General features: G+C 40.5%; 1 protein-coding gene across 1 annotated transcript in view; it reads left to right on the top strand.

Annotated features, from left to right (window-relative positions):
- The window catches only part of naaladl2 (N-acetylated alpha-linked acidic dipeptidase like 2), a gene marked incomplete at both ends in the record, with an annotated part of 343,065 nt that extends 327,070 nt beyond the window's left edge, over window positions 1-15,995 (top strand). Inside the window, 2 exons of the mRNA XM_080032883.1 lie at window positions 6,223-6,421; window positions 15,767-15,995. Of these exons, the coding sequence (XP_079889009.1) occupies window positions 6,223-6,421; window positions 15,767-15,995 (428 nt within the window). The remainder of the gene's footprint in view (window positions 1-6,222; window positions 6,422-15,766) is intronic.
- Between the last annotated feature and the right edge of the window lie 450 nt (window positions 15,996-16,445).

Raw genomic sequence — 16,445 nt, 5'->3', positions numbered from 1 at the left:
TATTCGTCAGATTTAACAACAGATCATAACACACACATCATTTTCTCTAAATTAAATTCCTACAATTGACTAAAGTGAAATTGGAACAGAATCGCACACTACTGTAGAATACATTTTTACTGCAATATTGTCCCTGCAGAGTGGAAATTCCCCAGGTCCAGATGGGTTCCCTATAGATTTTTATAAACAATTCAAAGATAAGCTAGCCCCTCTTCTTCTTTCTGTTTACTCAGGAGCCCCAGAAAATAACACTCTTTCACCCACACTCCGCCAGGCATCTATTATATTACGTTTAAACAAAAATATGGACTGATTATTTTCCTCTTCACAGAGGGACCAACAAGGAGATCCACTAAGTCCATTACTTTTCGTTTTAGCTATAGAGCCATTTTCCATAGCTCTTAGATGCAACAACAGCATACAAAGTATTGTATGTGGTGGCCTCACCCGTACTATCTCGCTTTATGCGGATAATTCATTATTACGTATATGTCACCAACCCCTTCATAAGTGTACCTGAAGTCCTTAGAGTTCTGGAAGTATTTGGGAAACTATCAGGCTTCACACTTAATTTTCAGTAAAAGTGAGTACCCCATTAGTAAGATTGCTGCAGAATGTCCCAATATACCATTTAAACTCTCAACTGACTCCTTCAAATACTTGGGGGTAAAGATGACTAAATCCTATTACAGTTTATTTAAAGCTAATATCGCTCCTCTATTTGAACAATGCTAAATAGATATCAAACGATGGTCCACCTTACCGTCATCTCTTATTGGAAGAACAAACTCTGTAAAGATGAATATTCTTCCCAATTTCTTATATTTGTTCCAAGTGATACCTACCTTTATACCATAATCATTGTTTTAATGTTGAATAAATCAGCCTGCATAAGAAAATAATTCATGGAAAGGCAGGTTTACTTCAATCTTGCATCACTAGAGCAATTCTTCCAGAGATATTGGCTGAGCCTTGGTGTTGCTGGTCTTACAGCCCAGTCACAACAATCCATCAGCGCCTCCTTATTTTATGACATTCCTCACTTTTTACTCACTCCTCACCAGCAATAAACCTAAGCTGCCAAGAGGCACTTGACTGCTGAAGACTCATCCTGTAAGCTTCAGTGGGACATTTAGAATTAGCATTTTTTTTTTGCATGGAACTAACTGGATTTCTCTTCAATTTGAACAGAGTATTTGAACAGAGGGGAATGACTTCATGGTCAGTGCAGAGAATGATTACAGCGACCAATGACTTCCATATGCTAGGCTTTAAAAGTAGAAGCTATCCTTTAAAAGTGCTTTGTGAAGTGTGATATAGTATTTATAATTTTCAAAGGAGTGTATTGGGCTGGTTGCTTTGCAATTAAAGCATTTGCAATATGCATTCATGCATAGAACATGCATAGGGATTTGCATTTCAGAATGCATTTGCTCTGCTAAATTTAGAACATGGGCACAGTGAACACAAGTGCTTGACAATGATATGCATTTAGAGCATGGTTAACAGAGGAAGTTGTGCCTGATTCGTACTGAGCAGTATTTTATACAGATGAATATGCACACCACTTAATAACATTGCATGTTTATAACATGTCAGAATAACACTTGGATTGCTTGCACAATGTAATTTTGTAAGGAACTGGAATAGCATAGTGTCATATATATGTTTCATTCTCATTTTGTCTAGAGTGCCATTCATGCTTGCCAAATAGATAATGTGGCGTCTAAGCTGTTTTCTTTGGGTTGGAGTTGGAGAGTGATATCAGCTGGTTGCCGTGGTGACCCGAGAGCCAGCAGACCTGGAGTAGGGGCTGGCTGCAGTACTGGACCACCAGCCATTAGGGCCCCGCAGGTTTGGGCCCCACAGGAAGCCTCTCAGTAGTCCGATCCAAAATGAAAAAAAGATAGTGACTATTCTTCATCCCATGTAAGGTACATTAGACCAGTAGATGCACGGGCCCCCAAATGACTGTTCGCCTAGAGCCCCCAAATGGCTTAGTTCGCCACTGATGCTACAGCGACATCTCCCCGTATGCTTCCTAAAACGACTGCATCTCCATAAGGTAACACACTTACTATGCATATGTTCCTCATACAACCACACTTCAAAAATCTAAATCAATCAACTATCCCTTTAACAGTGGTGACATCAGCAGTGACATCACTTTATAAGAAACATGATTTGTAGTTCCACTCAGCCACTGACAGAGAGGTGTGTACCTAATGTGTTTACGTCTACTGTACATTGCCATTCATGGCAAGAACTAGTGTTTTTTGGGATACTGTAAAGCATAATCACAGCCTAAGAATAATTCCATGCCCAGGCAGTACATTCAGTACGTCAAACCATATGACGCATCGGTTTTCTCAGTCATAGACATAATACCTCACAATCAGAGACAGTGAAAAGAGAGCTACAAAGTGAAATCCTGGGGCGTGATTCATGTGCACAAAATCACCAATCCCCATTTCTCACATATGAAGTGTTACTTAGGATAGAAAAATATGCAGCCACCTCAAGCACTGTTCAGACAGGACCAGAATATATTTAGTTCTGTGATTCATCCAAAGAACACAGGAGGAGGGATACAGTTATATTTCAATGTTTCTGCTGCAAATATAATAGCAAAATAATTTACCAATATAACGACATTACAGCTTAAGTAAAGACATGCTAAACAACAAAACACCTACCATACATACATGGTTACATAGATACACTGTAATACAATATCATTTTTTTTCCTATTTATTTATTTATTTATTAATTTTAAAGTGAACAGAATGCCAAGTCATTATTTTATGGAAACTTAAATGTGCCCAGAGAAAATATGGGCTATCATGTTTTGGCTTCTCGTGTTTTCTTACTCACATAATACAACACGTAAAAAGTGCCAGGACTACTTTAAGAATGTATATTTATAAGGCAAAATGAGTCATGACATTTAACGAAAAAGGTTCCTCAAGATCTATATAGATGTTGGTGTACTAGAGTAAAACATTTGAAATATCCCATAGAATAAAAGCATCTTTCTTTTCTTCTCTGACACTGTTATGCTAGGAGGCCAAGTCCCCAACTGTGCGCCCAAATGCAAATACATTCACCCACGGTCCCCCCTGTGTCACAAGATGTGATGGATTACAACAATCAAACAATATTTCATGAGTCCCATCTGGCTGCGAGGAGAGCCACAGCCATTTAAATTTGTAGGAGAGAAGCGTTCTCTTTGTCTATTTCTGTCCCCTCTGTCTGCCTGCCTCTCTCCATCTCCATGAGTCACGCTCTGTTCCAAAACCAAAGATGACACACTCTGATCCACAGGAACACACACGCACCAAGGGCTGTTGATTGAGACCAGCCCATTACGTGTAATTAGTTTATAGTTTCCTTTTAGTAAAATAAAAACAAAAAAAAAATAACCTTAAAGGAATAGTTCAACATTTCTTATTTTGTTATATACTTGTTGCCTCACTCTAGGGTCCAACACAAGGCAACAGAAAACAGTCCTGTAACTGTGCGTGCATATTTGAAGGAGACATGCGCTAAGGTCGCTATTTATAATTAGCTTGGCTCAAACAATGGTTGTCAAGGGGAGCATTAGCCTGCCACCCCCATCAGTCAGAAGATAACCTTCTACAATATTACTCAAAGCTCCTTTGGTCATCTAAGGGCACCGTTTATTTACCACGTTATGTTGTGCTCTTTTTTATTTGCACTTTTTTATTTTGGAATCAAATACATATCAGGAAGGGAACTGTGCATAATGCATGCATCTACTGGTAAACACAAACATTTAGTATTATTTACGTACTGCCAAGCACATCCGCAGTGGTATGTGAGTAACAGTGGTTAATAAACAAGTCCCAACAAGCACACAGGACCGTTTAGTTATGTTGTAACTGACTGTCAGTAGAGGCAGGCTTATACTCCCCTTGACGTCCCCAGGCGTCCTGCATGCCTTAACTGTTGAACCATAGATATATACACACATATGTGTCGACGCGGCTGCCATCTTGGGGCGTTGGCAGCGGTGTCTCAATGGAGGCTGACCTCTGGCAATGATCTCTTTATCATCATAACTCTTTTACATCTTTTTGGTTTGTTATACATTGCAGACATGTATTTATGATACAGGATACTTGGTTTGAATAAAAAATGGAGGTTGTCATACCAAAATATCATATCATAAGCCTTTCTATAACAAATTCATATAATAGAGTATCATTCTTTACATTTGAATTATTATTATTTTGGACATTTAGGTTTGCTGATTTAAATTGTTTGGGTTGCTCTAAAATGTAGTGTTTTAGGGTCGCCTTCTCCTTTTTGATGGACACATCACATAAGTATTGCATTTAACATCCTTTTTACAGACTCATGCAAGGCAGATATTTACCTCCACAGTTGATCCTCCTGTTGTTTTTAAATATATCCTTTTTTATTTCTAAATATAACTAAGTGAATGAGAAAGCATTAGAGCTGAGCACCTGAACATGAACCTTTGTCCTCATCTATACAAGTTAACACAACAGATGTCCGCCTCTCCAACATGGGTCCATTGAATCCAGCCAGATACCATTTAATAGAGCCAAGAATGCATGAGCCAATTACTTAACTGTAAATGTGAGGTAATTGATTTGTGGTGCCAAATGTACTGTAAAACAAGCCAGCTTTGTGTTGACAGGCAATTGAGGACAGCACGATTTGTTATTAACTGGTGTGTGTGTGTGTGTGTGTGTGTGTGTGTGTGTGCGTGCGTACGTGTATGTACTGTGGCCGGATGGAATAAATTGATAGTTAATTAATGGTAAGAAAGGAATAGTGTCTTTTTAATTGAGTGTTTTGAATGTATGGCTGGTATCATGGTTAAAAGAGGGACATGATAGGAAAAGCTTTAAATTACCGTACGTCTCCTGATTTAGCATTTTTGAACAGGTGTGTAGCAGATTATAATTTGATGTACACATCTCACCTGACACTGGGCATGAGGGAGCAGGGTATATCCTGGACAGGGCACCAGTCTAGCATGGGGCTAAAGTCATTCCAGTGAGGGTCAGTGACTTGTTGTCAAAATATTATTTTTTCTAATCAAAATCAGTGAATATCTCCTCGCGATCTGTTACCTGTCCGTACTCTGGGAAGAAAACACAGCATACACAGCATACGTAAACTGGTAAACAAAGTGTCTTTGACAGAGCCACCCTAGCTAGCAACAATGGTTGATGTATCACTTTGAAAATACAGGTAGCATGTGTTTTATTTAGCACTACTATAGCAAGTGTGACAATAAGCCGGGCAATATTTAAATAGCTGCTGAAGCCAAATACCTATGAAAGCCAACGTATAAGCCGATCAGTGGGATGGTACGAGCCAATTAGTTTGCATAACCGTTTACAGAGCCTAGGCTGTCTATTAACACCAACAACAACAAAAAATCAGGAAGAGGTGGAATTGTGTGACCTTTCAACATATAGTTTTGTTGAGAAATGTGATGACTATGTTCAGATCAATGCAGTCACAATGCGAGTTCTTTGGAGCTGAAAAGCTTGGTCAATTTTGTGTCAACTCGTCTGCCGATAGCTTGAATGTAACCAAACATTAATTTACGTATATGAGAAAGTTACGCACTATAGCTTTAAAGGGTGCACTATGTAACTTTGTGTGTGTCAGAGAAGTGAAGATTTCTCAAAACTGAATAAACAGGGGGCTCCTTTAGCTCCCCCTCCCGGGCCGGGCCCAGCAACTGAATAAACAAACTTTCCTCACAGGAAAACTGGATCCCTGGAACATTGTTTGTAGTTAGAAAGCTAACGGAAATGTTTCACTGTTGTTGTTTACAGCTGCAGGGCCCCCACAGTTTGGTTTACAATACATATAATACTACTAATAATTACATTTAGAGAAAAATATGTTTCGTAAACTAACTGGCATGGCTCTGCAAATATAAACACACTCCCCTTCCTCTGAAACTGCATAGTGCACCTTTAAAGTTAAGATAGATTTGTTTATGGTGTTTTTAACCATTTGTCTTCACCCTGTCTATATATATTCTATATAATATTCTATTTCTATTCATTAGCTTTTAAATGTTTTATTTCTATTCATTCACTTTTTTAATGTGTATTATGTATTTTAATCTTGCCCCTGTAAAGCACTTTGAATGGCCTGAGTCTGAATTGTGCTTTATACAAATAAACTTGCCTTGCCTTGTATCTGTAGACAATGGTGCGGTGTCCCAGGCCCTGCTGACCTCTGCATCCTCTCTGAGAGACCACGCAGCGTTCTTCCAGTCAGAGAGCATGCGGCCGGCCAACGACCCTAAAGAGCGCGACCCCGCACACCTGCGCATGCTCAACGATGTACTGAGGGACCTGGAGAAGAGCTTCATCCTCACACACACACCGCCTGGAGTCTACAGGTATAGGAGATGGGGTGACAAGCTACACACACACACACACACACACACAGAGACACACACACACACAAACATACATACAAACACACACACAGGGACACAAACACACACATACATACATACAATCACACAGAGACACACACACACATACATACAAACACACACACACACACACACACACACACACACACACAGGGACATAAACACACACACATACACACACACTCACACCGCCGGAAGTGTACAGGTAGGAGATGACACACACACACACACACACACACACACACACACACAAACACACACACACTGAACACACACACACACAAAGGGACATCTTAAAGTCCCTTTAAGCAATGTGTTTTTTTTCAACAGTTCCATTCAGTATGTTTTATTCCAGTGCTGAAATTGCTCTTATTTCCCATTCCAGTTAGCATTCTTCAACTTTGAGTTGAGTTGAAGCTGCAGGCAAACTGAAAAACTTTTTATTTGAACTTTTTGACATCTTTGCCATGCTTATCAGTGAACTCCTCCTCTCCACCATTAGCTCAGTGGATGCTTCTGCCCACCTGTTTACTTGCTTGTGTTATTTGTCTCACATAACCCACTCAGCTTTCTTAAAGTGCTCCAGTCTTTGTTGTTTTCTGGCAGCGTTTAAAATACAGCCTTACATGACATTTATTAAAGGCTTTTTCTTCATCACTTCATTTTGTTAAGGCTTTATTGAATGCTTTTCAGTGCGTTACTGCCACCAACTGCTGATCAGTGGAATGAGATGATTGCTTCAAATTGGGATTAGTTCTAAAAAACAAAAGGAACTGGTGGTCATATAAACTGCATTGGGAGACCTTTGAAACTAATTGTGTCGCCATGTGTGACTCAGACACCTTATGGATACTTTACTCGTGAACTTATACTTTGGTAAAAAAAAAAGAAAGAAAAGTCGCTCAGGTAATTTTTTCAGTGAAAAAAACTAACAAGTATCAACACATTTGTTGATTTTGAATCATTTTGTTCTCATAAACCAAAGGATAAGGTGTTACTGTGTGAGTTGAGAAAATGGATTAGCTAAATCAAGAGCTAAAAAAAAACGTCTTACCTTGACGTTGATCTGTTAGTTAGTCTTATAACCTGTGCATTGCAGTTTAGCTAATCTTGCACAGGTGGTATTTTTAAATGTTTTATAAGGCTTAGGGTGCAGGCAAATGGAACAAAAGGCTAATCCGATTGTTGTCAGGGTTTCAAGTCATGAAAACATCAAACCAAACTCTTTTCCATCTAGTCGACAACTTCTTTTTGTGAACAAGAAGACTTGAAATAGAATACTAAGAATAGAATGCTAGGTGACGACATGTTAGCAACAACTTCTACTGAAGGCATCCGCCTACTTAAATGTGCAAATTGACTCAGCGAAAAAGGAAGGAATGCATAACCCACTCCCTATTCTGCCCGCCCTAATCATTTTCTCACAGTGCCTAAATCAAATGCAAGCCCCTGTGTTGTGGCAGCCATGATTTAAATCAGCCCTTCAGCCCTTTATCTTGCCCCTGGGTGCCTCCGCTTCTCTTTCAACTTGTTCTACATATGGAGCAGAACAGCAAATAATGTAACATAAACCTTGAGCTTCAACACATATTTATTCCTTCTGACAAAAAAGGGGAAAAAGGGAATCATTTACACACAACGCTCTTTGAATCCCCCCCCCCCCCAGCAGCAGCAGCAGCTTTTCAGGCCAGGGCCAGGCAGTAATTCATTGGCTCTGCGCCGTGCAAGTACAAGAAAAAAAGTGAGAGCACCAGATTAGTTGAAAGTTATTTTTAAGTCAAAACTGTCCGGCCAAAGAATAAACACAATAAATCAAATCACATTTAGTTGGAGGATGGCTGACCTTGACAGATAGTGGGAGACTTTTTCCACCAGCGACTATATTTCTATCTCACAATAGTATTACCGTGTTGTACTGCATGATTTGAGCATCTTCGCAGTGTGTGGTGCACTCTGTCCTCCCCCCACACACAGCTCTTTAGCTGTCTACTTTTCAACTAGATTCTAAGAGAATAAATGGCCTCTGCCGTTCACTGTTATTCACAGTTTATGGCAGTAATAGACGTGTTAATTGGCCTAGACTGCCATTAGCATCAAAGCTAAAATTAGCTGCTCCATCATGCTTGAAAAGCATTAGGCTTAATAGCTCTCATTTATAGAGGAAGTCACCATTCCCTAAGACAATTGGAGAGAGAGTGTTACCAATGTTTACCTTGCTGGTTTGCGTTGTATTTTAAGCAACACAACACATTATGACACATTTAGTTTACAGCAGTGCAGTCAGACATATTCATTATGATATCATTTGTATGTATACAGTTAGGTGTATGATACTTCACACTGAGCCTCATTGCACTTTCAGGAAAAACCCCACTGTGTATCTGACTGCACTTCGGTATTAATAATAATACTAATAATAATATATTTAATTTATATAACGCTTTTCTCGCTCTGAAAGCGCTGTACATAGGAGCATAATAGTAAACAAACAAAAGGTGCCCTTAGCTCAGTTGGTAGGGCGCCCCAGGTCATAGATTCAAATAGATATTGTTGAGATACCCTCTGAATAATGTTTACACTGTTTTGTGAAGACGACTTTGGATATGGTTCGCCAGAATATACAAATGTAGGGGGGACCGGGGCTAGTAGGCACACTTCTTACTCTAGTGAGAATTGCTCATTACCTAAACATATTTCAATAATCATTCCTACATTAAACTGAAGCTTAAGGTGTTGGCTTGAAATGTGTACCCCTCACAAATTAATAATCAAAGACACCCTTACACATTGTGACAACTAACCCCATCAAGGGGTCGGTTGTCACACATTATGGGGTTGTTTGTCACAATGTTATCTTAATGGGAATAATCTTGAAAAGAAGGCAATAAATTTGAAAGTTAAATTGCATTGTCAAGTTGACAAAAAGGCCTACATAAATTATTGTTTCTTCTTCTCCAGCTGGGGTAGAGTGCGCTGGGGTGTTTTGATTTTGTTGCCCTTTTTTCTGTTGCATGCTAGCTGCCTTTTCCTGCTCTATTCTTTCCTTCTCTGGGGTGTCAGTGAGGATACAGCTTGACAATTTCTTCCGTTATTGGGTTAATTTTCTGTCTGTAGCCTTTGGATGTGACAACCAACCCCCCAAAAAATGTAACGACCAACCCCAACTTGAATTTCTTGCTAACATCAAGGCCAACAACCATCTGACAACTAATTAGCCTGCTAAGAACAATCTAAACTATAGCTTACCCTTCACACTTTTTAGGGTAACAAGTGTTTTGTTGAGCTAAATATTTTCAATCTGACATGAAAAACACAAACAGTCCTCTCACCTCAAATTCAGCAGTCTAACTCCAAGGAAGACTATGTAGGTGACCTCTGATCCCAAAATTTCACAGACAGCGCCTTCTGGTTCCGAGATATAACGATTGTGACAACCAACCTGTGTGACACATGACCCTGTTCTTCTGAGCCACTCCTTCTGTTCACTTAGCCTGGTGCTACCAGACCATCGTACTTCATTTAATTTGTACAGAAGGGACTACTGAAGGGAAATGAAAATTGAGCGGAAGTATGTAGGCGGGCGGTGCCAGGCTAACAATGTAGTATACACTGTACAGTATTGTTTTTGATCAATGGTTGAGTTTACTGATAAGAAAATCTAGAAAATGTGTTAATATTATTTACTGTGTATATATTAGGGGTGTTGAAAGACATGTATTCATGTAAAAATCACAATTATTATCTCCTTTTTCTTTTTTAATATGTATTTTGCTGCCGTCGGTAATTTTGACTTAAAATCACATGCATTACAAGTTCACATTAAGATAGACTTGAATGAAGATAGATAATACATGGCCTTTAATTTGCTTTCATGCTATACATTCCACAACATCTCTAAGCACACAGTGGACTGGAGGAGATCCTAAGATTCACAGCCCTATAGTATAGTGTATGTATATATCAGTAAGGGATCAAATAATATTTCCTTCACTGTATTTACTCTTCTTCAGGCATTCACTTTATGTGTCTCACAAACCTTGTTTTACAGTTCTCAACTAACCAACTATAAGAGTAAAGTGTAGAGCGTAGCTAGCTGGTGATGGAGACACTTTTGAAGATGGCAGTGAAACACACTGACATAAATAATAGTCAATGAGCTGCCCCATAATGTAAGAAAAACTCAATACTTTCAACAGGCCATTATATATATTTTACTGTACACACCATATATTCATCATGTCAGCGTGGTGGCCAGAGTAAGTGGGATAAATGGTGCAGTTTGTCAGTAAACAGAGCCTTGAGCCTGGCCACATTATGTGGAAGTGCCTGGCAGGGAAGGCACTTATCCAAGGGCCACGGTGTGAGCAAACAGAGGATGGATGCATATCTCTGTCCATTCATCTTCCTATTCTTTTGTCCTTTTCAAGAGATCTTAACAACGATGTTATGGGAATGACATTTTGCATCTGTGAGTGAACCCGGGAAGAGAACGCACTCACATAAAACTGGGGAGTGGCGCACACACACACACACACACACACACAGACACACACACACACTCTGGCAGGCATGCACTCTCTCTCTCTCTCTCTCTCTCTCTCTCTCTCTCTCTATCTCTCTCTCTCTCTCACACACACACACACACACACACACACACACATTTGCAAATTGACCTCTACTCCATTTACACACCATTATACAGCGTGTGCTCTGAGCTCTGTGCAGTGCTGCAGCAAAAAGTATTCAATCACATTGTGCAATAATCAGGCTGATAGTGAGAGCCCTTACTGGTGGCGTTAAAAGATTGTCACTCCAAAGGTTATACCTCAACGCGATACCTAAACATTAAATGACCTGTTGCAAAAGTGAGTAGAAGTACAAATGTCCTCACTTTGAAACTAAACCTTAAATTGGTTCCCAAAACAGAGGTACCAGAACACACACACAACATGCAGTCGTCAGTAATAAATGGATGCTGCTGCTCTGAACGTGAGTGACACCAAAGATCAGTGGTTTAAACCCAATTTGTTGCGTTGCAGAGCAGGAGACGGTTGCCATTAGGAGTGAATGTCAGACTGCTGAGGGCCATGCTCATCAATCACGTCTTTTCTAGAACCTTTGCTTCAGAAAGGCCTCTTTTATAACAGGATTTAATGGGCATGTTGTTAGCTATGGTGGGGCCCGCTTTGTTTACACACCATTTGTTTACATACCCGTTTACAGAGCATACGCTGTGTATAAACCCTGGATTTGACCTCACCTTTAAGCTCAGCAGAGTCTTGGGGTGAACTCACACTAGAACCAGTTGCTTCATTCTGTGCCGAAGCGGGATTTTTACCATATTAACTGACAGTAGGACAACAGTGTACTATGCTAGTGCTTGTATATGACTCACAATCACAATTAATTGGTACTTACGACACGTTTGTGAATGTTGCACGAACCTCGGTCGAAATCTGGACCAAATTCGGCGTGACAACTCTGTGACTAAATTGTTTTAACATGTTCAAAATTCAAGCGACACCACAGCGAGGCTCTGCGACTCACATGAGGAAATTGAGAACCCCCGCAAACGTTTAGGGTGTATTCACACTGGGAAAGTCCGCTAGTTCACTTGCTTTGGTCCAGACCAAATAGAGTTTAGATTTTTTTTGTTTGGTGTGGTCCACTTTCATATTGCCCCTTTTGCAAGTGAACCAGCATCACGAAGCAAAACCACACGTGATCTGAGGTCATTCATTCATTGGACAGACATTCTGGGGTGGAGAGAAGCAGGTAAAACGAAGTAAAAACTGCGAAATATATAACTGATACGATATGGGGTTAAAAATAATAAATAAATAAATAAATAGGCCAACATCTAGCCTATAAATAAAATTTAAAAAAACATCAAATTAGTGTTGTTTCATATGGTTATAATATGTAGGCCTGTGTCAATGTGTGGCTTGTAGCCTATACGATGTGAAACATAATATTTACTGTGTTTTTGCTGCTGGACGCGCGGCTCGCGAGGAATAGGCTCAAGCTGACACAGCTGAATTAGCCGTGTGTCAGCTGGGTGTGAGTTCGGCGCGGCTCAGCTCCAAACTGACACAGGGGTAGTATTGACGGTACCGTAACATGGGATGCAAAGTAAAAACACGCACTTCATACAAAGCGCAGCGTGAACCTGTTGTCACTGTGCGGGAGATGCTCCCCTCTCCTTCATCTGATCGCTGAACACATCAGCATGTTTACGCGTCCTGTCTATCAAATGTAATATATTCGCTCGGGGCTCCCGGTCAAACCACAACTAATCTTCCTAACAATGGCGACAACAACACTTTCCTATAATGTGAAGCTGACAGCGATTTATTAAAAAAGAAAAGGCACAGTGCTTCCTGCAATTGGGTCGGATCGAGTCCGGCCAAATTCACACCACAAACGAACTGCAGCAGAGTACGTTTTGAAGCGCATCGAGACCACCTCTTCAACTGGGTCTCGGAGCGTTTGTTTGGTCCGCCCCCGAGTGCGATTGCTGTATTCACACATGTCTGAAAGATGCGCACCGAAGGCGGAAGTGCATCTGAGTTCGTTTCAACTGAACTAAACACGGCATGTGTGAATACACCCTTAGAGACAGTTTTGAAACTCCATCGCGAATGCCGTTCGCACTTTGTCGCTAACAGTCGCAGCCCAGTGAGATAGGGGATTAATTACCAGTGTAAACAAATACGTACTACTACTACTACACAGAATATTCACTGTGGTCCGACTTTGAGTGTAAATTGTGTGCTGAAGCGAGGCCGGTGTTGCTTCACACCCCACAGCTCACGACCTGTGTCTAAACACATGAAGAATCACTCCATTTACTCTGTAAGAGACTGTCTGTTCAGCCAGGTTAAAAGAAATCAATGCAACCTCAGCCCCGAGGAGAGAAATACTCTGAGCTTTCTGCCATTCTGACCCACAAACCACTACTCTGCCACCACATAAAAAGCTTGTCTGTGTACAGGCTTTATTACACAGTGTGACAGGAAGAACAAAAATAAGGGCATTCTTTCTAAAGACAATAGTTTATATGGTACAACATATTTGCGATTTTTAAAAAAATTAAGCGGAGGTCAATATGAATTACAAATTATACATTATGTCTCCTCATGATCTGCTACCTTTATGTACTGTGTGTGCACTGAAAATGAAATTCAGTGTTAATACACAACCTAGGCTATGTAAACTGGTATGTAAGCAAAGGGGGCCCACCATAGCTATATAGCAACATACCACTGTATTAAACATATTAATAAATGTTTATCATGTTCAGTTTTTTCTATTAGGTTTTTGAAAAGGTTATTTTTCTCCATGGCATTACATTTCTCTTTGCGCTTAATGTCACTCTGATCTCCGTCCAAACACAGAAACCAGTAACACACGCTAAACCCTCCTTTAGATGTACTTCCTTTACACCCGTTGTCATTTGCACATTTAATCTCAGTTGATCACACGCAGAACGCACCACAAACCAAAAGTACATTTTTTTAGAATGCTCACGCAGTTTAGCACTCTTTTTTCGGATCTTAGTAGATCAACCCCTTGGCGTATTGAAAGGAGTTCAGTGTTGTTTGAAGTCAATCGGATGAGCAACTCTTGATAAACGCAGCAAGTAGCACTTCTGGGGTCAAGCAATTGTGCCACTCTGTACGGGCCAGCAGGTCCCTCAAGGGTACTGCGATAGTCCTGTAAAAGAAAACATGTCTGCCCGAGTGTGTATGTCTGTCCTTCAATTATCTCACTAGCTGTTATGTTCATCCCTTAACCTTCACAAGTGGTTGCTAGCTGAGAGACCCAGAGGAGTGAGAGAGTCAACTTGTTTGAATCAGTGGTTCCATAGAAACCTGAGAAAATCGACCATCTGTTTTCATTCACTAATGAATTCCAGCCTCAACTGCAAGTATACCTTCAGATTATTTCAATTTAAGGTAACACTTTACAATAAGGTACACAAAAAAAGAGTAGTTACCCTTTTAAAAAGGGTAGTTTACCTTTTTAAAAGGTACACAAAAAAAGAGTAGTTACCCCTTAAAAAAGAGTAGTTTACCTTTCAAAAAAGGTAAGTTTACCTTTTAAAACTAATCTTTTTAAAAGGTAAACTACCCTTTTTAAGTTTACCTTTTAAGAAGGTAAACTTACCTTTTTAAAAAGGTAAACTACTCTTTTTAAAAGGGTAACTACTCTTTGTTTGTGTACCTTATTGTAAAGTGTTACCCAATTTAAAGTCGTCCATACAACAGGTGAATAAACAGAAGTATACATAGAAAACGCATACAAGCGCGAGCACGCGTGTACACACACACACACACACACACACACACACACACACACACACACACACACACACACAAAATCCTTGAGTCAATTGAAACATTGCAAAGACACAGCATCAAAGACAAAACAACAACGAAGAGGTGGTGTGTTGTTGTGATTCCGGCCAAGTTGCATGTGCCACAGTGTATGTGGGGCTGAAGCTAATACATCGTTGCCTAAGCAAGAAATGCTCTATTCTAGGGGTCTGCAACCTTTTTGACAGTGTGGGTAGCAGCCGTACAGGAGCCATGTGCTCTGGGCTCTGACTTTTTGAAGTCAAAGCAAAGTCCGGGCCGTCGACTCCAGATCAAGTCGACAGGCGAAATGATCTGGAGGAGGGCACGTGAGCTTCCGAGGGGGCCTGTGATTGCCACCTCGCATACACAATCGATCTTTGAGTAGACAGTATGTAGTATATCCGAACACAGCGTGTGTGTGTATGTATGTCTGTGTGTTTGGGGAGGGTGGCTCCCTGACCATTTATCACCAATTATGCGTAGGGCCTCCAAAAGCTTAGCAGTGGCCCTGGTACTCTGCAAGAGCAAGAACTACAACAGCTTTCCTGCGGGCGTCCATCTCTTTTCTCAATACTTCCCACTTGTGTTACTGGAACATGGGCAACTCGGAGGTGACGTCACTCCCGAGTTCTGACCTCCGACTTCCTACTTCTTCCGACGTAAATGGAGCGCACTATGAGACTACTGTAGTACATTCACTCCTATCACGTCTGTGACCCCACTAATCCTATTGATTAAAACTTTGCTTCATACAACTTGGCATGAGAAGAAACATTTGTATATAGGCTACCACAAGCTGTGATTAAAGGCAAACATACTTCACATACTGTACTATAATGACTGCTTGAGAGACTGTTCTATCCATAGTTATCAGTCATAATGTGCTTGTTTTTAAACTGAGTTACTCATTGATGCTCTCTTTTCTCTGTTTTTTCTCTGTCCAAAGGAACCTGTTGTACAGCCTTCCGGGGAAGACTCCACAGTTTTCCGTGCTCAGGTTCTCAGAGGAGGTGGTCCTGCATTGTAACGTCAGCACCAGCAAAGCCAAACGTAACTCTGCAGTCCTGTGTCACAGCACAGTCAACCAGTCTCTCTCTGTCATCCTCAGGGCCATCCGCTCGGCTGAGAGGCTGCTGTGCTTTGGCTTGGACTTGTTTGAAAATGACCAAAAATAACAAACAAAAAACGTTATCCATGGCTGAAGCAGACCCTCTAGTGAGCTTTGATACCCCCAACAAAAATGCCATCAAGTCCATAAAGTTGAAACACGCACATTGTGAAATATTTAAACACAATTTTAAACCAATATCGAATAATTAAAAACGACTTCAACTCCAGAATATAGTTGAGAACATTTTGAAATGCTGGAATTATTTTCATATCAAGGAACATTTCTGATTTATGAATGTAATCAAACTAGATTGATGCACACTAGCTCTAACGGCCTCCACACACATCCTGCGTCTACCTCTGGAGCGCGTCACCTTACCTTACTGCTGCCTCTCTCACGCTTTTTTCGGACACACACACATACAACGTCTCAACTGCTGCTGCAGCGCTGCTTCTAAAAGCCCTATCTTTCTACGTGCCGATTACCTAGTAATCCGTGCGCCCCATTTCCTTTT

This window comes from Ammodytes marinus (genome assembly GCF_949987685.1).
Source record: "Ammodytes marinus genome assembly, chromosome: 8".
Classification (NCBI taxonomy): domain Eukaryota; kingdom Metazoa; phylum Chordata; class Actinopteri; order Uranoscopiformes; family Ammodytidae; genus Ammodytes; species Ammodytes marinus.
Note: the sequence above shows the minus strand (reverse complement) of the source record. Positions and strands in the feature narration are given on the sequence as shown.